General features: G+C 43.9%; 2 protein-coding genes across 2 annotated transcripts; one reads left to right on the top strand and one right to left on the bottom strand.

The window, feature by feature from the left end:
- The first annotated feature begins 1184 nt into the window (after window positions 1–1184).
- LOC108640030 lies at window positions 1185–8695 on the top strand. The gene is made up of 4 exons (XM_018074478.1): window positions 1185–1776; window positions 5340–5786; window positions 7279–7420; window positions 8653–8695. The coding sequence occupies exons 1-4, from the start codon at window positions 1623–1625 to the stop codon at window positions 8693–8695; spliced, it is 786 nt and encodes a 261-aa protein (XP_017929967.1). The 5' UTR covers window positions 1185–1622.
- A 1778-nt stretch (window positions 8696–10473) lies between these two features.
- On the bottom strand, window positions 10474–22870 carry LOC103756458 (phospholipase A2). The gene is made up of 4 exons (XM_008922510.2): window positions 22828–22870; window positions 19481–19646; window positions 13804–13910; window positions 10474–10711 (listed from the first exon to the last, which is right to left on the bottom strand). Exons 1-4 carry the CDS (start codon window positions 22868–22870, stop codon window positions 10548–10550), a joined length of 480 nt encoding a protein of 159 aa, XP_008920758.1. The 3' UTR covers window positions 10474–10547.
- Window positions 22871–23123: the final 253 nt, after the last annotated feature.

Genomic DNA, 23123 nt, shown 5'->3' with positions numbered 1-23123 from the left:
CAAGAGAATTGCTATTACAGGATGAAATGAACATAAACAGCATTTGCATGAACAATGGTAGTATGTCCATCACAACACACTTGAAGGGTTTTTTTGAAGCACACCAAATACTTGGGTTTGAATCAGACACTGTTTGGATTGCCTTTAGTCTACCTCCATCTTCCCACGCTGACTTCTATGACACGCAGTCATGACCAATACTCTAAGCTCAGTAACTTGGTCCCAATTCCTCTTCATATGCCAGATGCCTTTGACTCTACTGGTTTTCCCTCCTCGAACTCTTGATCGTTTCTGACTCCTCTAATTTTTTCCTTTCATGGATAATTTGGTTTTACTCAGTTACGCCTTGGCAGTACTTCCTTCAGAAGACCCCCACAAACCTCTTTCCAACTTTCCTCTGAAGTGCTGTGTTGCTCTGCACTTGATCCCAGTTCCCTTCTTAATATATACTTCGCTTTGGAGTGATTCCTGCCTGGTAATCCTAGGTCTTCCCACTCTTCCAAGCTATTTCAGAGAAGTATTTGCCCTCCAAGTTCCTTTAGCTATACTCCCTCTAGCCTATCCTGCTTTTGCTGATACTACTGCTTTGGTGTCAGCACACCAAAGCTAGAGTAACAACTGGTGACTACAGGAATGAATTGTTCCTCTTGACATTGTTTGGTCAGCCAAGTTTTTCAAGTGAGATATGGGTCCTTTTTGCTTTCAAATGCAAAGAAAAGCAGAAATACTCATGCCTCTCTCAGCTGAACTGTGGTTTATATGTATTTTAAGAGATAGGGAATTGAGTTTTTACTGGATACTCAATCATAATTCCATTACCTGGAGAGTTTTAAAGATATACAAGATCATTAGACAAAATGTGCAGTAATCCCTAATCCTGTAGCTGAGGGAAGAGGTGTCAGCCAGGTACTGAGGGTGGCACATGCTTGGTACAGGGGTACACTGCTGGAGGGGCTGGATGGTACAGGTAGCATTTGGGGCTGCTGCAGCTCTTCCCACAAAGTCGTGCTCCATGTGTGCCTCATGTAAACCTAGACTCTGTTTCAGAGTACACCTGCTGGTTTTGCAGATAGACCACCTGCTTCAGCAGTTTTCCCCTCCACCCTGGTGGCATGGACAAGCTCTACTTAAACAGAGTTTAAGTAATCAAATTTTGATAAAAAAGCATTTGTTCTGCACTGAAAAGAATACCTTGGGGAATACATTTTACCTGTAAACATCATGTACATATAGTCACAAAAATATTAAATTTCTGAAACTTCCTTTTGTGGTGTATTAGGATGATAGGAGTCCAGCTGCTCAGAAAATTAATCCAATGCTCTTTCTCTTCTCGCCTCCACTTACTTGGGAGTGGTTCAGCAGAAGAAAGGTCTCCTTTTGAGTATTTGGATACTCTGTGTTCAAACCAAAGTTGTGGTTTGTACAAGGCTAAAGTGAAAAACAATGTATTATCTTTCCTCTGCTCTCAAAGCATTTTCGACATCTTCTCAGAGGGAGCTCAGAACAGCCGCAGGGGAAGTCATTGTTGTCACTTCAAACGTGGCTGTCATCCAGGCAGCAGGCAGAGCACTGTGAGCTCAAAGCTGTGGTAACTTTAGTAAGTGTGACATTCACTGGGCAGAATGTGCGGTCCTGTTGCTATAATACATACATATTTTTTGCCCATACGACCAGAGGGAGAGACAGTGAGGCCATATACTTCAGCAGCTATGATTCAGCACATTGGGAAGCTCTATAGGTCTGCAGCAACTTCATTCCTCTTCTTCTTGGTGCTGGGTGAGTACTAAACCTTAATTAGAAGAATTAGTTCCTAGAGTTTGGTTTGAGAGGTTCTCTTCTATTTTTCAAAAAGCAACTTTCCACTGAAGGTTTCCTCAGGTTGCAGAGAAACAGTAGTGCATTGCATTAAAACATACTTTTCTTTTTAGATACATTCCTGTTCAGCTAATATAAATGTTCAGAAAGAGTGTATTTGCCTGTCTTTTTTGAGATGTGTATCATCATTGCTAGAAGTTTCTTTTCTATTTTGGTTCTCTGGTGTATTAGCAACCAGTTATTGTCAAAAGGTAGTTATTCATATCCATTTGTGAAAGCCAAGTTCAGTCCAGGGCAAAAGTCATATAAATTAATAGTAGCAAAGTGCAGTCACTGATCGCTGGGAGCTGGATACAGCTTTTAAAGCACCTTCATGGCACCAGCATGGCATGAATGTGAAGCTGAGCTTTAAAGCCAACAAAACCACCTGAAAGACAGTCATTTCAGCAGGAGAGGATTTTTATGTGGGTTAGAAATCAAACCCTACTTGCCCTCAACCTCTCCTCCAGCTACTGAGTGTGAACAAAGAAAAGGTAACATTCTGTGCTGACCTCCGCCCACCATTTTTGTTCCCCCATGTTGCTGACAGCTGGCAAAAGAAGCTTGCAGGGCTGCTTGGGTTTACTCCAGGCACCAAAGAGTCAGTTAGAGGCTCCAGGACAGGAAGAGAGTGCAGTTATATTTTATGCTTTCTGTTTGTCACCCCACCTCCTCTAGCCTGCTTTGTGTATTTTTCGCTGATATGGCTTTACATGGGAAAGTATCAACCTGCAGATTATGTAAAGGGGAGGCTGAGGGCTTAGTAGGTGCCCTATTAGTGCTGCCAAATGTGGAGCACACTGCCACATTACAGGGAGTCCCAGAGAGCTTTCTCCCCTCATGGCTGAAAACTTACCGTGAACTAACGACTTTATGTGACACTGACCTATTAGATCATCTAATCGTTTTTCCAGGTCAAGACAAGATTATTCATGCTGTATTTCTCTGTATTCTGTCTTGATCAAGTGCTTTCACCAAAAAGCCTTGCATTGCTCTCCAGCCCTACAACCCGCATGACAAGGGACCTACACATCACTCTGCTAATGAAGCAATTGACTTAAAAAGAGCTTTGAAGCAGAGTCAACAAAGCATTTGGCATTGCGTGCTCCCAGATGCCAATACGATAAGGGCATTGTGTATTTGAATACCAGTGAACTAATATGTTCCAGTTTTGCAGCCCTAAAGAAGAAAAAGAAACGAAGAAAGAAAAATAGAGGCAGTGCTGTGACCTTCTCAGTGAAACACTCAAACAGAGCTGGGATGAAACAATACGGCCGACTCTTCTTGTGTTTTGATTTTCCTGATTATCTTCAATACATGATTTGTATTGAATCAAAGATCTGGGATAACAGATGATAAGGCCAGTTATTTCATGACAGGAGATGCAAATAAAACTCATGATGAACAGAGGCAACATCGGAGCACATTGTTCCTGCTCAGTTATGTTCTCTACCCACTAAGTGGCTATATAAAAATGATACCTTTTGCATCACTAAAAGGAATAAAATTTACAGTTGTGTTACAGGGATGCATATGGCAAGGCTAGAATACTTGTAGTGGAGAAGAAGTTTTGTGGCCATTCCTTGAAAACAAGGTAGCAGTAGCACACACTGCTTTGGTTAAAACAACAGGTGAAGATGATGGTTAATAAACTGAAATTTTAAAAGAGTACTCATTATGAAACTGCTCAAATTCACTCTAATAAATAACCGAATATATCACATCAGAATATTGGATGCACAAATATGTATGTAGTATGTCAAGCTACTATCAGCTTAGTCAAGTATTTCAATTATACTCTGTATTTCATCAAAGTATCTTGTCAAGATACTTCAACTTTGTGACTCTTGCATCAATACACGCATCTAACTGGAAAGGGAGAATACGGAACTCAGATTTCCCAAAGAAGCTCCAGCAGGCTCATTGGTACAATTACATATGAACAGGAGGATAGTATCTCATCCAGTATCTTTAATAAGGATCACTAATTTTAGGGGACCAGATTCAAAACTATATTTGGGTGCCTAATTCTCAGGCATTTGATTTTCATGGTTTGGTGTTCCAGTTAAAAGGCAAAAATTTTCTCTTTGAGGTAAGAGCCAAAACAGCTCGTAATGTTTTTCATATGCTTTGTTGTTGCCTGGTTTCATAGCCTGTTTATATTTCCTGTATTTTTGCACCCACGAGTTATCTCTTGTCTGATATTTAAACTGTAAGCTATATACCCCATCCTTTTATAAGGCACTCAGAACAACAGGGCCCTGCTGTCTGAAAGAAATCCTCTACTCCCATAAGAGTCATAAATAATAATAACTATGAATACAACTGTGATTTTGTGTACAAGCATGCCTGAAGGAGCCATTCAACTAACTCCCAAACCGACTATCAAGGGGGTTGGTTTTCTGTTGCCTTGAGACATTTGTCCCTGAGCAGAGAGGATCTATTGTCATTGTGAAGCTTTACCAGACCTAGACAATAGTGTTTCACACTCTATGGATGGCAATGAAAGACTCAAGACAATGGAAAATCAAGCCCTTCACTCTGCAATTGTCTGCAGTCCGTGAGAGGACATCAACTAGTTCGAAAGGAGACTATTTCATTTGAAGAAAATAAAACAACGGAAGAACCTTTTCCAAAAATTGGTCTGAACACTTTCTTGGCAAAAGCTGTTGGCTTATTTTTAGGTTTGTTTTCCCCTCTTTTTGAGAAAGCAACTATTCCTCTCATCTTCTGTGCCCAGGTTATTGTTTCCAGAAACAAGATCCACTCTCACTATTCGTAGCTAGAGGTTGTTTGATACTATGATTAGCACCTGAGTGTGAGAAGGCAGGTTTAAATATCTACTGCAGTCATGCTCATATTTTTCTAGCAAAAGTTAACAGGACAATGGTCTCTTCAGAGAGAACAGCTGTCACCCTCAGTATCAGTACCTGCAGGAGGCTGAGGTTCTGTCTCCCATACTGCTGATCAGATCTGCTGGGAGTTCGGTCTCTGGCAACGGACATTCTTCCCACAATTTCAATTTCCACAGTTGGAAATGCACACCAAAAATTCTAAGAAGCTCATATTATGTTTTGGGATGCAGGCAGTCGCATTAGGATGCACACTTATTCACTGTACTTGCCAGAACAGAATTGCCAGTGTGTGAGTGTATGTGCATTTTTTGCTTTGCCTCAAAAGCAGTTGAGGCAGGAACATCAGGCCCTGATGCTTTTTGGGGTGGGAAGAAAGAGTTTAGTGTTTCAGGTGAAAATGTGGCTGACTGGTCTAGTATGGCAGTAGGAAGGAATTGAGGTTCAGGAAAAGATCCATCTGTACACAAGAATATAATCTAAGCAGGAATTAAGAAGAAAACCCCATCATCATAATATTGACTGCCCTCAAGTGCTAATTCCAGGAGCCATTCTTTGTGCTGGTTAAAGGTCAGGAGCAGCTGGAAGGTTTATCATTCTCAACCGTCCTCTTCTTTCTCTTTCCTGGTGCAGATGTCGGTGTTACTGGTGGAAGCGCAAGCAAGGAGAATGCAGCAGCTGTAACTCATGTAACAGCACAGCCTTTGTTGTTGACAACACTTGAGCCATGGAACCTTTTGGTGACTCAAACACCAGCCAAAGAGAAAGCCAAAGAGGGTGAAACTGTGGTCTTAAATTGCCATTTTAACAGTCCACGACGCCCCTCCCTGAATGACCTGATGGTGAAGTGGTACAAAGAAGATGAAAAGGGGCAGATGGACCTGATAGAAAACAATGTGACCGTCTTGCCAAATAACTCCAGGGTCTTCATGAGTGGAGACTTGTCCCAAGGGGATGCCTCCCTGGTTATCCTCAGTGTGACAACCAGTGACCATGGTATTTATTTCTGTGAGGTTACACTTCCGGACGGGAAGGTGGTGACAGGAGATGGCACAAAGCTCAGGATCAGGAGGGCTCTGGGTAACATTTGATGTTATTGACTTCTTTTCTCGTTGTTTTTCCTCCAAAGCTGGTTTACATGCTTGCAGAAAGGTAATTTTTGTCCTCTAGCTGTAAGGGCCCGGTGTCATGGAGTGTAATTGCTCTATAGCATTTCTCATTAGTTTTGTAAGGCCAGCTAATTTTGATTGGCTTGTCTCTATAAACAGTCAAACAGGTATTATATAAGGAGGAGCATATACAACCAAAAAAAGAAGGAATAATTTTATCCATAAAAATTAAGTCAGTGCCAAGAATGAAACAGACAAGTTCCCTTGTAATCACAGCTCTGGCAGAACCCCCATGAGTGAAAGGTGTCAAGATATCATCTCAGGGAACAGCTCCAAAACTCTTTTTTTTTGACATTATTTTTCTCCAACCCACTAACTTGCATAGTCATTCCTTAACTCTGGATGACGTAAGTAATCCCATAATGAACACAAGGATCACATTGTATAATTTCTGATTAACTTCATTCACATTAAAATCAAAGTAGCATTAAAAATGCCATGCTGTGTTTTCTTAGCCTCTCAGATAGACACTAGGCATATTAAGTAAAGAGATAACTCACTTTGCCTTTATCAGCTGGAAATGTCAACCCATTTTCCATAGGCTAAACACATTGCAGTCCCAAAAAGTCAACACATCAGAAGGGTTATTATCTTATTATCTAATTAACAAAAAATAGCACCTTCTGTGTCAAGAGTAAATTATGCAAGTGCCATTTCCCCCTTATTAATTACCAAAGCTTCTAGCTCACCAAGATTCACTAGGTCTTTGCTCTTTTGAGCCTGATTTACTAATGTGTATGAAACCATTCAGTTTTAACTGCAACACTAACAAGGCAAGAAAACTGTGTTCCTCTGCAAGGGCTTAGTTGTGTAACTAATGGGGTCTTCTCTTGGCTTGATCTCATAGTCTCAGTAGCGCAGATTACTCTTGCAATGTCTACACTCTAGCCAGTATAATTGCTATGCCATCTCTGCCATATAACAGTCCCAAAGAGCAACCAACTGAAGAAAGGATTTCAGAAGAGCTCTGTCTGCTCTCCCATGCTGACTTCTTTGGAGACGGACAAGGAGACCAATGATTTTGTTGAAATTGTCCGAGTAATTTTTTTCCCATTTGAAAATAAAGCATACGGCATGAGTCCCATTAATTCAGGGAGCAGCATCTTTTGCCATCCCATAGCACCTAACTGTTAAAGGAGATTCTGAGGGCAGTGGGGCTGTCCTGTCTCTAAAGCCCCAGAAAGTGTAGCAGCTTGCTACATTGGAGTGAAAAAAATCAATACCTCTGTAGTGCAATACTCTCTCCCACGTAGAAGCCCATGATTTCATGTCAGACAAGACATCAGCATAATCGATATCCTAGTAAGTAGCTTCCTCTTCAGCCACGGCAGAAAACATGCTGGCTGCATTGCATGTCTGCACAACATCTTATGTTACTCTCTCTACCTTCCCTTCTCCTCCAGCCTTGTTTGGTATAGAAGAATCCATTGGAACAATCATTGGGGTTGTGGCAGCCGGTATTGGAGGCATAGTGGTTCTGATCATTGTTTTAACCCCGCAGCTGAGGAAGTGCATCCTCTGCATGAGACAAGAGTCTCGCCAAAGGTACCTTTTTTTAACTTACTTAAAGAGGAATTAGCCATTTACTTACCTCTGGTCAGACATCGGATCTAGTTCAGGAAATAAGCAGTGTGCATAAAATGCTAATGGGGCTTGTTCTATATTCCATCTCTTTTTCAAATAATTCTTTGTTTATGCTCTGTAGACCTTGATGCATGGGCCTAATGAGTTGCTTATAAACAAAACAATACGATCTTCTTTAATTGCCACTTTTGACAGAGTTGTTCAATGAGATGCTGCTGCTTCTTTCAACAAAGTCCTAGGACTCATTCAGTTCTTTTAGATTTATGCTGAAGGATGGTTCTTCCTCCTACCCACTACATGCTGTGTTCTTGTAATGCTTATGTACAGAAAGCCTATGATGGCTTAAATGAGTGAGGTGTGGTTTGTAAAACCCAATAATCTTTTTTATTACATCAGCTGATCAGGTTGGAAAAACTAGAGGTTTTCATCACACATGAGCCAAAGAAATGATGCAGTAAGAGGCTGATGTGCCTGAAAGCTCACCTGGGTTTTTTTTTTTCAGTTCTGTCAACTAGTCTAGTTTGAGGAGACTGACACAGAAGGCTGGATTTCGAAGCAAGCTTAGTTGCCATTTTGTGCAACCCGAGAGGTGGTATGCGTTTCAAACCGAGCTCAGCTGACTTTTTGGCGTTCAGTGAGGAGATGTGTGATTTGTACCTCTTCTCCTGGCACTCAAAGGACTTGCTCGGCCTGCTGAAAAAAATCCCCTCTCGGAAAGGCTGAAGGGAGAGCTGCTCCTGCCATTCACTGGAGCGCTGCCGCCACCTGATGGACAGTGTGGCAGCGACAGGGACGCGCCAGGAGTTCTGCCTCCCTCAACGGGGAGGGTCTTCCACCCCTTGCTGGGAAGCACGCTCACTCCCTTAGGCTAATGCTGCCCACACAGCATCAGCCCTCTGCAAACCCTCTGCATGAAGAGTTCACAACTTATTTACTTGCCAGAAAGCCTTGAAGGAGTTTGTTATATTGTACTGACTCTGTATCGTTCACTCACTCTCTCTCCTTTCCTTCTTGCTCAGCGTCGCTTGAGGTGCAACATTGCAAGAGTTGCTGGAAGATGCGAAGCCTACAGGTGGAACAACTTCTGATGCCCTGTAAGCCAAAAAATGGAGCTCTAGACAGAATAAAAGCCTTTGTCTCTACATGTTGTCTTTGAGATTTTTATTTTTGTTAGCCTGTTTCTTTCCCTGCAGCTTTGACAGTCAGAGTGGCATATTCACCATCCTCCTGCAGTGAGGAGCAAAGCAGCCTTTTGTGAAGAAATTTGTATTCTCACCTGCCAAAACGCCACATAGTTTGCCTACATTTGTCTGAATTTAGACTCTGATGAGGTACTTCGGGCCTTTCCATGCTATTATTTCTTATTTTAAAGGTGATATTCAAAGTCTGTCAGCTGTGCTTCAGCAGAGACAGAAGGAACCCGACCTACCCAGCTGCTTCCACCTACCCAAAGAAATCAAAAGCGTTGCTTCCGGGGTGTAGCTGTGGCTCCCATCTGCCTGTGCCTCCCAGTATAGAGGATCTTGTCCTGTTGCCTTGCTCCAGCCTACGGGCTTGTAACAAAGGCAGAAAGAAGGCCCACTTGTACATAGCTAACCCCTGGCTGAAAGAACGGGATTTTGTTTTACTCTTGCCAGAAGAAAATGTAGTGTTTCGATATAAGCCTCTAATACCCTTAAAAAAAAAAAAAGAGGAGAGATGAAAAATGTTCTTGACATGACTGATATTTTCCACAGTCTCCCTTTCTTGACATGACAATAGTTGATTCCCAGGCAGTCAGTGACAGGGGGATGTACCAATATAGGAGACCATCTTCTATTTGTATCAGAGAGCAGCATATCAGCTCTGAAATCTGTGTAACACGTGAGGAGTATATTCTTTTGCAAAGTATGGCTGCACCTACTAGTAAGTAGAAGTCAGAAACACTGATCCTTGCAACTCAGCTCAGAAGTGTCCCTAGTGCTGGGAGGCAGGAGCATGAGGGATAAGACAGCTGGGCTCGGACCAACCTGATCTGACTAAAGATGTCCCTGCTCATTGCAGGGAGATTGAAACTACATGATCTTTAAAGGCCCCTTTCAACTCAAACTACCCTATGATTCTGTGATTTAAAAAAAAAAAAAAAGAAAGCCATGTGGTGACAGGTAATGTGTTCCCACTGCACTGCAGGCCAAACCCTCTGTTTCTGCGAAGGACATGATCAGACCAGGATCTTGTCCTTAATTCAGCATATATTTTACCCCGTCACAGAATCACAGAATGGGTCAGGTTGGAAGGGACCACAGTGGGTCACCTGGTCCAACTTCCCTGCTCAAGCAGAGTTATCCCAGAGCACATGGCACAGGATTGTGTTCAGACAGGTCTCGAATATCTCCACTGAGGGAGACTCCACAACCTCTCTGGGCAACCTGTTCCAGTGAAGGGTCACCTGCACAGCACAGAAGTTCTTCCTTATATTTGAGTGGAAACTCCTGTGCATCAGTTTCTGCCCACTGCCTCTTGTTCTATTGCTTGGCACCACCGAGAAGAGCCTGGCTCCATCCTCTGGACACCCTCCCTCCAGATACTTACAGACATTGATGAGGTCCCCTCTCAGTCATACCTTCTCGATGCTAAACAGGCCCAACTCTCTCAGCCTGTCCTCATAAGAGAGATGTTCCAGTCTCTTACTTATTTTTGTCACCTGTTGCTTCTCCAGCAGATGTCAGGGTAGTTAAAGTCCCCCACTAGAAAGAGGGTCTGTGACTGAGGCTGCTTCAAGCTCCCTGAAGAAGGCCTCATCCACTTCCTCCTCCTGACCAGGAGCAAACACCCACAATGATGTCACCCTTACTAGTCTGCCCCTTTACCCTAACCCATAAGCTCTCAACTTGCTCGTTGTCCACCCCAAGACAGAGCTCGACACATTCCATGTGTTGCCTCACATGGAGGACAACTCCACCACAGCGCCTGCCTGGTCTGTCTCTCCTCCCCATAAACCCTGGCCTGATAGAAATTCTCTCACACCATTGTTAGCTCTGGGAAAGGAGGAAGAATTTTATTGCAGCACCTTTGTATTCAAAGGGTTAGAAGAAAGGTCCTAAAAAGACTATTCTGGCCCCCCATTTCTGACATGGCAGGTGGGATGAGTCCGTCCACATAAAAAGTCTGGCCAGAGGATGAAGTGTGGGTTGTATGGGGCTGCTCCCCAACATTTGGCTGCTTCTTGGTCACACAGGCACACCATTTTTTCACACTGGTCTGTCAGGTTACCTGCAAAAGAAAATGTGAGCAGAGGATGATAGAGATTCTATATCAGTTGAAGGCAAGAAACAATTTTAGGAGGAACAATTCCCTGAAAAAGCAACTCTTAGGGATCAGAGGCTGTGGCAGCAGGCCCAACATGTCATGTTGTGAGTGGATCTGACCCTCCCCTGTCCTCTCTCTGTCAACAGACCAAGAACATCACAAAGTAGCAACTAAATGTAAATTGGCAGTGCTTATAAAAATTTGCCCAGTACAGAGCACTCCCTGCTTCTAGAGCTCTGTGATCAATGGGGGCTTAATTCAGCAATCAGAGCTAAAGAAGAAAATTATTTTATCTTAGCCTGAACTAAAAATATTCTACCTTTCCTCAGTCAGTAAATTTCCCTTCTAATTCTTCCTTCTGCAAAACAGACTGACTTCAAAAGGAAAAAAATGCTGCTTTGAAAGGAGGAGCGTCCCATAGGCAGAAACCTGAGGGCATAGAAGCACCCACTGGGCATTCTTCACTCATGTTCCATTAGTTAGTTACATCTCTCTCTGACCATGGCAGAGGAGCCAAAGAACTCTGCAACAGGGCCAGGCACCTGAATTTTATGAGCCAGCAGCTAACAAAGCTGATCAAAGCCATACACAGAACTATAGAGAATGCAACTTAGTCATGACTAGATGACTAAGTAAGGACCATAAGGAACATCAAAGCCACCAGCTTAGATGGCTACATTGCAAATGACTGATTTGGGGTTAATGAACCACATCCCACCCCTAGGTGGCTCAAATGCAGCCATTGGGCTAATGTTATTTCAAAGCAAAGTGCCTTCTTTCTTTGAGGCTGCTACCATGGATTATCTAACACTGACACAACCTCCAGTATGCGAAGTTCAATATATAATTTCATGCAAAGTTTCACTCCAAAACCAACTGCAATGAGTACAGGAATTGTTGCAGATTACACTGGACTTTGCTGGATCAACCCTGTATCTGATAAATAAATAAAGCCTGTGTTTCCTAAGCTGGTCTGAACAATCACACATTTACTGGTAAAAAGTGTTTCAAGGATCCTACCAACTAGTTCTTTAGCACTAAGGCCACTTTTTTTAGCTACCTATCTTGCGTGATATACCAATCTTGCCCCTCTGCTCCTTTAGTTCTTCCTATGCTGTGCTAGCCACTGTCTATCTAATGTGAGTACAAAAGCCTGGCTTCACAGCATTTCTGTTAGAGCAGAATGATTTTTTTTTGACCAGCCTCCACAACTTACAGCCTTTCCTATATTTCAGATATTTATTGAATGCAATTTGCCTACAGATTATGGCATATATGGACTGAAGAATATGGTTTTGCCAATTATTTTCATATCACAAATAAAACCACTGAACGGTAGCAAAAGGAGGAGAAATCCCAGGTAAAATGAGTTTCTGTTTAATTTACATGAAAATGTCTGTGTTTATGTTCCAGTGTCAGGCAACAGGCATTTAATTCCTATTGCATTGGAATGACAGTGCAAACAATTCTGCTTCTAAAGCTTCTGGACATCATTACCCTGGGCCCAGCAAGCATGCCTGGAAATTTAATTCTTCATCCCTTTTGTTTGAATGGGATCAGACATTATACCTTTGCACCCCAGTAACACCTGCTGTGCTGTAGCTTGGGGTAGGAAATATGCCTTCAGAACACATTTCTATTGTTCGTCCCCATGGGGTATATCAGGGGAAGTAAAACCTGCTGAGGGCTTGTGGAGAACAAGCCCTCATGGATGCATCTCAGGTCTTGCCTGGACGTCAGTTAGGGAATTAATGGCATTTGTTTAACTAATGCTTGTTAGCCAAGTCAGAGCAACTGCAGCCCACTGCACTCCTATGGGACAGACTCTGCACATGTCTCATGGACTCAGTGATACATCTCAAATTCACAACTTGTTCCCTCACGGCAAAAAGAAACAGGATTTTTTTTTTTTTTCATTTAAAGATGACTTGCAGAGGATATCAGTCAGCTATGGAAACGTGGGTAAGCAGAAGGAAGAGCAGTTATACATTAAAGTGGTACATTCCTTAGCCAGCACTTTGTATTTAATAGGTTGTTCTGGCACTTGGAAAAGAGCAACTGCAGATGTGCTGTGCCCCATCCCATACCTCCTGGCATGTTTTCAGCTGCTGGCGAGGCTGAGGATTGCACCAATAGAATATGGTCTTCTGATAAGTTATCTTTCAATGTTTGAGCAAGTAGCTTTGATGATTATGGGGACAAGTTTTACTCTCGTGTTTCTTTTCAAACTTTCAAAGTGTGCTACAATGGATTTTACCACCAGGGACTTCTTGAAGACTTAGAAGTGACAAATACTAAGACTCAAGTCATCTGGTGCATGTCAAAACAAACTCTGCAAGACACTGACGGGTTGTGATTGTGTAATTCAAACCTTCTTGACTGGGTACCAGCTGTAGAGCTCAGCACAGCCTACACTCGTTGTATGCCTGGAGCACTGAAGAGCATTTGATTCTACAAGCTTCAAAATCCCTGCTGGAACCTTGGGATTTTAGGCTGGAACCCCACATGAGGCAGAGATGCAGGCTGGCACCCTGTTTAACCTGTCTTGCAGCCATGCAAAACAGCATGGCTCTTCTCTAGCAGCACATAAGGGTAAGTAAAAAAGTGAACAGTCCTGTTGGAGGGAGGGCCAAAACTGCAATGGAAAGAGCACCCCTGTAGATCATTGCACAGCTGTGGAAAGAGGTCAGTGAGGAGCAGGCAATGCTTAATGCCAGTGAGTAGAAGGTCTACAGAGAGGCATCTGCACCCCTGCCAAAATGAGATGGCTTGTGGACGCCCCAACTCTCACTCTTCAGCCTGGGGACCACTCAGGTTACCTGGAATGGGTGGTGCTGGGGCTCCAGCTTTCCTCCCACCTCTAGCTGGGGACTCTTGGCAAGCCTATCAATCCAGGGATGGGCACAGATGTTGGTAGAGAATAGATGTTTCTTAAAGCAGCTTTGAGAGCAGCTCAGCATATACAAACCTGCCTCTGGGGCCCACAAAACTCTTTGGTCAGCCTAGTGCCTGCAGAGGGAGAGAAACACACCCGACAACAGCAAACATTTCCTTACCGCACTGCACGGTGTTCTGCTCACACGCCCACCGGTAGCGCTGCACCTTGGGGCTGCAGCCTGCCTTCTCTGCCTTGTCGTAGCAGCAGTCGTGCATGTGGCAGCACCTGGGAGAGAATAAAAGGTAGAGGCTGGGTGTCCTCCTGCATCCTGCTTGTTTGCATATACTCCAGGACGGCTCAGCTCACACACAGCTCATGACAGCACCATTTGCCCCTGGCTGTCGGTAAATCATCTGCTGACGAACCAAGTATCCTGACATCTGTGTGAAGGTTCACATCTCTCAGGAGCTCATTAATGCCATATTTGCTCCCATCACCACTGTGCTTCTTCCTTTGAGCTTCTGCCCTTGAAAAGGCACATATGGTCAAGACATGGTAATGTCACTGAAAGGAAGTTTTTTGCCTTCCTTAATATCACCAAGAAGCTTCATCTCTTCAGTTCACCTGGACCTGCCACATGCTCTTTGGCCCATCCATTTTCTGAGGGCTGGCTACAAGTTCATCAGTCTCAATGGTTAAATTTGTATCAGTTAACTTCAGATCCTTAAATGCTCTCTCTATGCATATCTGGGGCACAGTTCACGTTTTCATGCTGCAGAGATCTAACATAGGTGAAAACCATTGTATTTGAAAGTGCAATTGCATTTTGCTGACCATAGAGGGGGATGAGGGTGAGTAGCTCAGCTGATGACATCTGTCCTACAGACTAGGAAGTGAGATAACTCTCACTGTCAATTACTTCAGAATTTATATAAAACTTGACCCCACTTGAATTTTATTCTGTTAGTTTAGGGACTCAAAATAAACTGAGAAAAGATTCAGCACTTAAAGAGGTTCTCTGCTGAATAACAAAGGTTGTTTCAACAAAGATGCTAAGTCAGAGGCTGAAGGCAGATGGGAGTGATCTGTATTTCCAGAAGCCATCCCTGCGCAATTGCTCTGACTCTACAGAGAAACTACTCTACTAAGCAGGAGGAATTGAGACAGGCTGGGTTTAGGGGTGAATGATGAGTGGACAGCTTTTAGAGAAGCTCTGGAGTTGTGAACGTGAATCAGTTCAAGAGGTTGATGAGCTGACCAAAAGGGACATGGCTGTGCTGGCTGCTTGTAGATTACCAAACACAGTTGAAGATCTTGATTATCTTCAAGACCTGAAGCCAATGTTCCTGAAAAGTCAATAAAAGTCTGGGATCCATCATTATGTCCCTGTGGAGAAGTGGAAAAACACTGCGAGAAGGACAAGGATTTCTTGTTCAAGAAATAGGGCTTCTCTAGGGACGTGTTGGGAGCTGCCGGTACCTTATTCAAGAGCTTAGGAGCATCAGGAACTTCATTACCCTCTGCTGCAGGAGGATTTTGCCCTTTTAGGAATTCGTTTATGGATATGAGGGGTGGTGGGCTCTGTGAGGTGATAAAGCCCGGGAGAAAAAAACAAACCAAATCAAACCAAACGAATTAAACAAACAAACAAAAAACCCACCAATTTTTGAAGTGCAAAGAAAATTCACCACTGATGCAAATTCTAACAAAATCCCTGGAACCAGATCAGGTGAATCAGGTGAAAGAGACAACAGATCAAATTCAGCCTTCATGTAACACCTGTGATTATATGGAGGCTGTATTTAGTTCAGTCTGCTTTCCCTACTGACTGAGGTCCCAATTTAGTGGTTAAAAGAAGCAATTTCATCCCACAGATGAGTCTGCAAGGTAAATGCCTTTTTTCTCTACCTCCGAAGATGAAAGCTGTGTGAAGATTACAACCAGACTGCTCACTACATTGTGAAACGTAGAAATGTAAGTTAATTGTAGCAGACTAGTATCTTCCATGCCAGCTCCTCAAGGGACTTTGGAAAGGGACTAAGCCCTATGGGACATACATATCTAGAAGTTTTCCCATGAGGAGTTGCAGCAATTGCTATAATTGAGAAGACCTTACCCAGCCTATGGAACCAGTTCCGTTGGACATGACAAGAGTAGCAGGCTGTGGGTCAGACCTTTGTTGGTCTGGTAACACTTGCCTCCAAGGCTTGTCCTGAAGAGGTTAGACATGAAAGGCTAAAGGAGACAAGAATTTGCAGCCTTGTGGAAAGTGTGAAAGTCTCGGCTTTCTCCAACATTTGAGTCCATATGCAATGTGTCATAAAATATGGCAGGGATGGACTAAGGCACTGAGCTACAACTGGGGTATGTGTCATCTGGAGGATTTGCTGTAGCCCAGGGCATCCTGGCTAAGACCTGAAGCTTCAGCAAAGCCTAATCCATCCTGAGGGGGATGACAGAGAGCAGAGCAGGCCCATCATCGGTGTCTCATATATGGGACACAGTGCACAGGAGGCCATGGTGGAGAGCCACAATCAGGCTGAGCTGAGGCAGAGTGCCAGCTGTAGAAATCACAGGGTTTGTGAGGTCTGGGGAGTAAACCAAGAGGCAAATTGGGAAAGTTGGTGTCAGGGATGGAGGTACGTAGGGAGGAAGAACAACATGAAGGTAGATGGGCAAAGGAAGGTGTTAAGAGCCTATGCCAAGGGAAAGAAACTGTTCTTCATGGATAGCCAGAGGGTACAAACACAAAAAGAAGTAGGAGAAGAGAGAACAGATATTGCTGGAGTAAAAAGATGGTCTGGGAATCAGGCAAGGACAAGCAAATAAGCACTAGAGCAGTGAGCGAGTTAGCTGTGAGAACTCACTGCTCCTTATCTGGCTTGGCAAAATCAGGGAGAATTGCATAAATTCTGCAGGACCACAGGATTTGGGACACAGTTCTGTTTCCCCTTACAGGATTTCCTCCTGATGACACCCATAGCTGCAGCAGGGTGACATGCAGCTTACACCAACTCAAAGTGAGAAGACTTTGGCTCATATTTTACAAACATCTGTTTCAGATGTGATGAGATGCCAGGGAGCAAAGACTGAGGAAGCCTTTTGCTGTCCTTTGCCACCTTCAGATAGTCCCCTCCTGTCAGGAAATGCCCTTTGCTGCACCTGGGTCAGAGCGGTGTTAAGCTTTTAATAACCTGCTAACACCAACACAAACAGAGCCAGCCAACATCATGGCAGAGCACTGGTCAACAGGTATGGAGAACAAATACAACTGTGTCATCTAGATAGTAAACAACCTGTTCATCACCTCTGGGCTATGAGACAGCCCTAATGGCTACAGACAGCTCCGGCTGGTCCCCAGGCATCAGCCGGCCAGACCCCTGCTGTGGAGCAAAGGCCAATAAATAAGGAATTTGTCACATTGTATTTGTCATGTTAACAGCCCCATCATTGCTGTGTGGCTTTTTCTTTTGCTTTAACTTTGCAACAGAGGAGAAATCGTTCTCCTTCCTATGCGTTTTCCAGGACTTAAAGGTTGGACTCAATGATCTTAGAAATCTTTTTCAACCTTAATGATCCTATGACTTAGATGAGTCATATATGCCACCCTGCCTCTCATGGCATTGGTGTTTTCAGGGAAACATTGAGCACCCTCCAGGTCCTGCTTTACAAAATAGGTGCTGCAGCAACCCAGGGAACCAGAAAGGAGAAGGAGAAAAAAAAAATAATCTATTTACGATGTGGAAGAGATGCCATTATGTCTTGAAGTGGTGAGACTGTAAGAGTGGAACAAAAGGGAAAAGGTAATTACTGACAACACCACATCAAAGTCAGTGTGTGGAATAAACCTTGTAAAAGGATTGCTAACTTAGTGGCTTTTTTCTTTTCAAATAAAAGAGAGGTGCTTAGAAGCATTCTAGCCCTGTCTAGACAGATTGACTGAGTTACTCACAAGAAAATTACTCCTTTTGTAAGGGTCTCGGTAACAAACCTAGAACGTCAAGAGAGTGGGTAATTTCAGACAGTGTTTGTCATTCATGGCCAGTAGTTTTTGCCACTCTGCTTCCTTCTTTTTTAGAATGGCAAATATGGAAAGTAAGTGGTCACTTTCACAGGCATGGAGTACTCAACCACACTGATCTTTGCAGCATTCCCTGTAACACATATCAATATTTCTCTAACAAACAGAAAATAGAATATTTTAGGGCTAAATCTAGTGGGGCATTGCTGGTTCTTCCCAGCTAAATAAAACCTCCCAGTTTTTCTATTGCAGCCAAGCATTGCAGCTAAGGAATAATAATGACTGTACTTAAAGGATCAAGCTTCCCTTTTACAAACTATCTGGTATTTTGAGGCATTTCCAGTTGCAAAGTCTCATTTTCTGCTTTAAGGATAAAATCCATATCCAATGGGATTCAAACAACAGCAGAAACACTGGTTGCTGAATATGTGGCCATATTTTACTCTCTGTTTTTTAGGAGTGCTGACTATTTGCATCTCCTGGAGTCACATAAACTTGGAGGTCACTCAGCCTCTATTGAAAACAGCTTTTAGGTCCCTCTGCTCAGCCCTTCAATAAAAGCAGTACTCCAAATTAGTGAAGTCATGTTTTACTTTAAAGGCTTTATTATGAGAACAGGTAAAGGGTAACAGAAATAATTAGACACCTCACATCCACTGCTGTAGATGGCGATAAGCAGATCAAGAGATATTACTGAAAGTTAAAAGAAACCTATACACCTGAAAGCTATGACCCTTTGTAGGTAGTTACTCATCATTTGTGAGCCCCATAGTGACTGTTCATAGAAATATTTCACGGATAAAAAAAAGGGGCATGATGAGATGGCTTTGGGAGAATAACATCTCACTGCATTAATGAAGGCAGCTCCATTAGTTTTAAGGGACAACTTCTTTTTCATGCCCACAGAGGACCTGGTCTTTAACCTTGACATCTTTTCTTCCTTTTTTTTCTCTTCCTTTTTCTTACCTGGCAATTCAGCAAAATTTTGTAGCAATGTGAAATGTCTCCAGCAGCAGGGTATTCTGGAAAGCTCAGTTTCCTTTCCAGTGAGCTGCAGACTGCCTTCACCAATGCTAAAAGCAGGGCTTGCTTATCAGTAAGGCCTGGTGTGTTGACTAGGCAAAGACAGACTTGTGTGCTCTGCCTTTGGTATTTCAAACTGGATGAGATTGCAGAGAACACCTGTGCTCAAGCTTTACATGTATGCTAATCACAAAGTACACGAAAGAAACCTGATTACAACATTTCCTAGACACATTGCTTGTAGTCTTGGGAATAACAAGCACATCATCTCCCTCCACTAATGAAGAAAAGGGGGAAATAACACCATGCTCCCCCTTGTTGTTTTTCCCTGATTCAGTGTGAACTAACAGGCAATGAAGGCAACAGGTTTGATTGATTCCTCCTTGCAACAATCTGGATTTCTTCAAGAGAATAAACAGTGATATTCCCATTGCTGACATTTTAAGGACCTGGACTAAATAACCCTCCAAATACCTTGGATCACTCTCTTTTTGTCAGACAGAGTTTGCTCTCTATGAATACATATTCAGCTATTTCAGGAAATTATATCCTGGTTTCCCCTTTGCCTTCTACCCCACATAGCACAAGGTCCCAAGAGCTTTGGTCTCATCCAAAAAGAGGCTAAACCCTCATTCAAATCCCAAGTGATATGTGGGTCCTTACCCACAAACCCCCAGTACTGTTCATATATACTAAGTTCCCTCTCCACAAGGCAGGAAATGAGTCTGTGGAGTCACAGTAGTACAAACAGGGAAGGGTGGGGAGGCCACCATCTATGTGCTTCTGGACACATAGATGATGTTTTTCTTACCAGTCTGTTTTATCTTTAGGCCAGCCTCGTCCTCCCAGTCCACAGTAGCATCCATAGCCAATATATGCCAAGGGAGACCGTCCCGTGCCACATGATATAGCTCCAGCCAATTCGATGATTCCTCGAGTGTGCAGTGAATGAGATTTTCCCAGAGCACCTTCCCAAACTGCAAAGACAGGACATGGCTACACAGAGGAATTAAACTCACCTGCCACTGATTTTCCTACAGTCCTTAAAGGGAAATGGTTTTGGTTTTGACTTGTTAGTTGGTTGCAGCCCTAACAATCTAACTAGCCATGACATTCAGCTGGTAAGGGGGACTGCAGGAGGCTTTGCCTGAGGTCTGGGATGACCAAGAGGTGGATGCAGAAATACCCAAGCAGGGTACTTCTTCTAAGGGAGCTCAATTCAAGCAAGATTTACTATTTCCAGTTGATTAGTCTGTGATTGCAGCTCTATTGCACCCAGGAGCAGCATGCCTGGTTTTGCACATCACAAAGCTCAAGCTGCTAAGCTTTGCAGGGCCTGTGCTGGCACCATGCAGAGCCAGCTAGGCTTCACTGCACTCCAGAGCTTCCAAACCTGGGAAAGTTTTCCAGCTATGCTGTGGTCCCAAGTGGGACATGAAGCAGCAGAGTACAACCACGCAACCAGACCTAACCTGGGCTCTCTGGAAAAAAATGAGGTTTCTTTGTTGCCCAAAATTTCTTATGTTATCTGCTATCCAGGATGTTTTAACCCATTCTCCAGGTGGCAAAAAGCTGACAGTACTATTAGTTTGCATTAAGGGATAGCTACAAGTCCCTGAGCCTGTACAGTACATACATATCGTAGAAGAGTATGTACGATAGATACATACACAGAGTGCTTACATTAGCCAAGAGCTATGCATATATCACCTTTCTTTTGAGACTTTGGAAGTGCTGGCAACACTTGCATCCACTTCCGTTATTAAGTTCCAATCAAGTCATAACAGGTTGGCCACATTAATTTGGGGGGAAAAAAAAAAAAGGAACTCTATGTCAGCTGAAGTGTCTGAATTACCACCCAAGCCAGTCTGGACGTTTCTGAGTTACAACTTTTGGTGTTGTGATTTCACATGTTAATTTGCAACTTTTTTGGAAACCACAGACTCTGCAGTACTGTTATGGAAACCAAGAGTACCCTGCCCCTAATACTCAAACCACTGTGATGCTCAGCTGCAAATGCTGATGCTTATCATGCTAACAATAGTGACAAATAAGAGTAGTTTATGCCTGGGCTTACTGTGAAGGACCAAGTGCTTTGCTCTACTCTGTCCTGAATTGCAAAGCTACTCACCAGTAGCATCAAACCCCTCAGACCAACAGCCTAACCCATGTGCTCGTCCTACCCATGCACAACCACTCCAAAAAGAAACAAGGGGACTTCGTGGCACGCTTGGATGGAGAGGGAAGTGATGCCTGGGAGCTGGGAACTTGACACTGAAGTTGCTTTGCCACCTGCCCCTGGTTATTGCAGCACGCTTGACCTCTTCAAAGTGTTGTGCAAACATGGACTAATTAATCCCCTAAACCACCCAAGGACTCAATACTATTATTAAAACAGTTGCTTTCCTTTTAAAACCTAGCCTCTAATCCCCTTGCTTGGGCCTCTCCCGGCATCTTCTGGGCTAGCTCGCCCTCCAAGCCCAATCCAAGTGCCAGTGAGGACAACGAGGGTCTCTCCTCATGAAGGACAAAGCAGGGCTTTGTTCCCTCTCCACAGCCCAAGCCCCCAGCAGGAACTGGCACTGTCCTCCACCATTTTCACCCCGGCGATCGCACCTCGGGCTGTCCCCGGCACGGCATGGGGTTTCAGCAGAGCCTCCCTCTGCTTCCTGGGGCATTCCTCGGGGATTAAATGCACATTCCTGAAAAAGTAACAGCGCTGCTCACCTAAACACTACTTGAGTGTTCAGGTTGCGTACTAAAAACACATTATATGGGTGTTATTCAAAACTAAAAAGACCACTTATTTTCCTTGTCTAAACAGCAGGGCTTCAGAGTTAGAAGGGGGCTCAAGCTCTCAGGCACCTCAGGGGAAATCACAAGCAGTAAGCTGCTTTGGATTCGGGGAACTAAATCATGCTTTTTTAACCTGTTGCAGTTTGCAGACCCTGAAAATGTTCCAATGGAGACAAAAACTTCTTTGTAGGCACTCTGGCTTCCTGACGAGCAGATTGAATTTTTTATGGCTATCTTTCACTGGCCTTTTAAGCCAGGACTGCTGGACTTGGTCTGTTGGCCACTGGCTGAAAATGATGTAAGGTAACTGTACCTCACCCAGAAGAAAGGCCATTCTTCTTTTGGGGATATCTCTGAGGATCAAGGAACTGTAATTACAGTGCAGACCGGCTCATGAAGTAGAGTGAAAGCCCCAAAGGAAATTGAGTCCAAAAGACTCAATTAGTGTGCTTAGGGCTACATGTTCTGCAAGAGGCATCCAGGCAGCCTCTGATGTTCCTGTTCTTTGAAAGCTGCCTGGATTTTGAGCCAGCAGCGGGTTGCTGCAGCTGAGAGGTCAGCCCCAGAAAGTACATTTTAATATTCAGGTGCACAGCTAATAACTTGACCAAGAACTGAAACTGCTTTTTATATGCTGGGCAGCCAAGCCAACACAGCTAGGAAAGCCTTGAAAAAGTCTGCATCTCCACAGTAGCCTGCATCTAGCCACATCTCCCACTAGGAGCATGTCCAATCATTAGTTATACTACTAATGGAGCAATGGAGCACCTTGGCTAGGAACATACCTGCAGAGAGGTGAGCAAAGGTGGATCTGACAACTTACACTTTCTATGTCCTTCTTACACTGGCAGCCTTTAGATTAAAGCAGAGTTTTGCTTTTTATTTTGAAACTCTACTGCAGGTATAACCTCAGACCTGCCAGTTTACTGTTGTCTCCGTGTGTAGGGGCTTTATGTCATTTTTGGCTTTTATAAACAGACTTCTTAAAAATTATTTTAAGTTCAGACGAATTGAAAACTGCTTACTCCATAGTTACTGGTATAAAAAGAAGGTATTTTTATGAAACACGGACACTAAAAACTCTGTAGCAGAAAACTATTAAAAAAGAAAATGGCCTGTGTCATACAGCCCCAGCTATGCAAACCATAGCTGGGGCTGGGAAGTGAAGTGGGCAGGCAGGTCACTTACACAGCCCCTCACTGTAGAGTTGAAAATTGTCCAGTGACACTTTTTTTTTCTCACTTGGCCAAATCACACCGAGGTGCCTGCTGTGAAAAAGGCAAAGCTGACGGCAAGGGGAAAGGCTGTCCCCAGACAGTGGGGAGGCATGGCAAGGCAGAGGGACCGAGAGGTGGTACTCACCTGCCTGAAGCAGCATCAGTATGAGCAGCCAGCGGGAGCCCATGGGCAGATCGCTTCCACGCTCGTGTACTTCGGGGTTCAGCCGCCGGCACTCCCGGCAGCGCCTCGCCGTGCTGCCAAGTGAGCCGAGGTGTGGTTGTGCTAAACAATCTTCCCGGGTTGCTGCTCCAGGGTTTATATATACATGGCTCTGCGCCCGTCTGAAGAGAAACACCCTCTTCTGCGATGTCCCTGAGCCCCAGCTCGGGTCCAGTCCGTCCCCGCAGAAGGCTCCTTGCTGCGTGGGGAGAGGGCGA

This window comes from Manacus vitellinus, unplaced genomic scaffold (assembly GCF_001715985.3).
Source record: "Manacus vitellinus isolate BGI_N305 unplaced genomic scaffold, ASM171598v3 scaffold_28_pilon, whole genome shotgun sequence".
NCBI lineage: Eukaryota > Metazoa > Chordata > Aves > Passeriformes > Pipridae > Manacus > Manacus vitellinus.
This window is presented reverse-complemented; position numbering and strand designations above follow the sequence as displayed.

Coding starts and splice junctions, on each gene's coding strand:
- LOC108640030 (XM_018074478.1), top strand. CDS start 1,623: ATGTGCGGTCCTGTTGCTATAATACATACATATTTTTTGCCCATACGA. Junction 1,777..5,339: donor CCTCTTCTTCTTGGTGCTGG/GTGAGTACTAAA, acceptor TTCCTGGTGCAG/ATGTCGGTGTTACTGGTGGA. Junction 7,421..8,652: donor AGACAAGAGTCTCGCCAAAG/GTACCTTTTTTT, acceptor CTTTCCCTGCAG/CTTTGACAGTCAGAGTGGCA.
- LOC103756458 (XM_008922510.2), bottom strand. CDS start 22,870: ATGGGCTCCCGCTGGCTGCTCATACTGATGCTGCTTCAGGCAG. Junction 19,647..22,827: donor ACTGATGCTGCTTCAGGCAG/GTGAGTACCACC, acceptor CTGTCTTTGCAG/TTTGGGAAGGTGCTCTGGGA. Junction 13,911..19,480: donor CCTAAAGATAAAACAGACTG/GTAAGAAAAACA, acceptor ATTCTCTCCCAG/GTGCTGCCACATGCACGACT.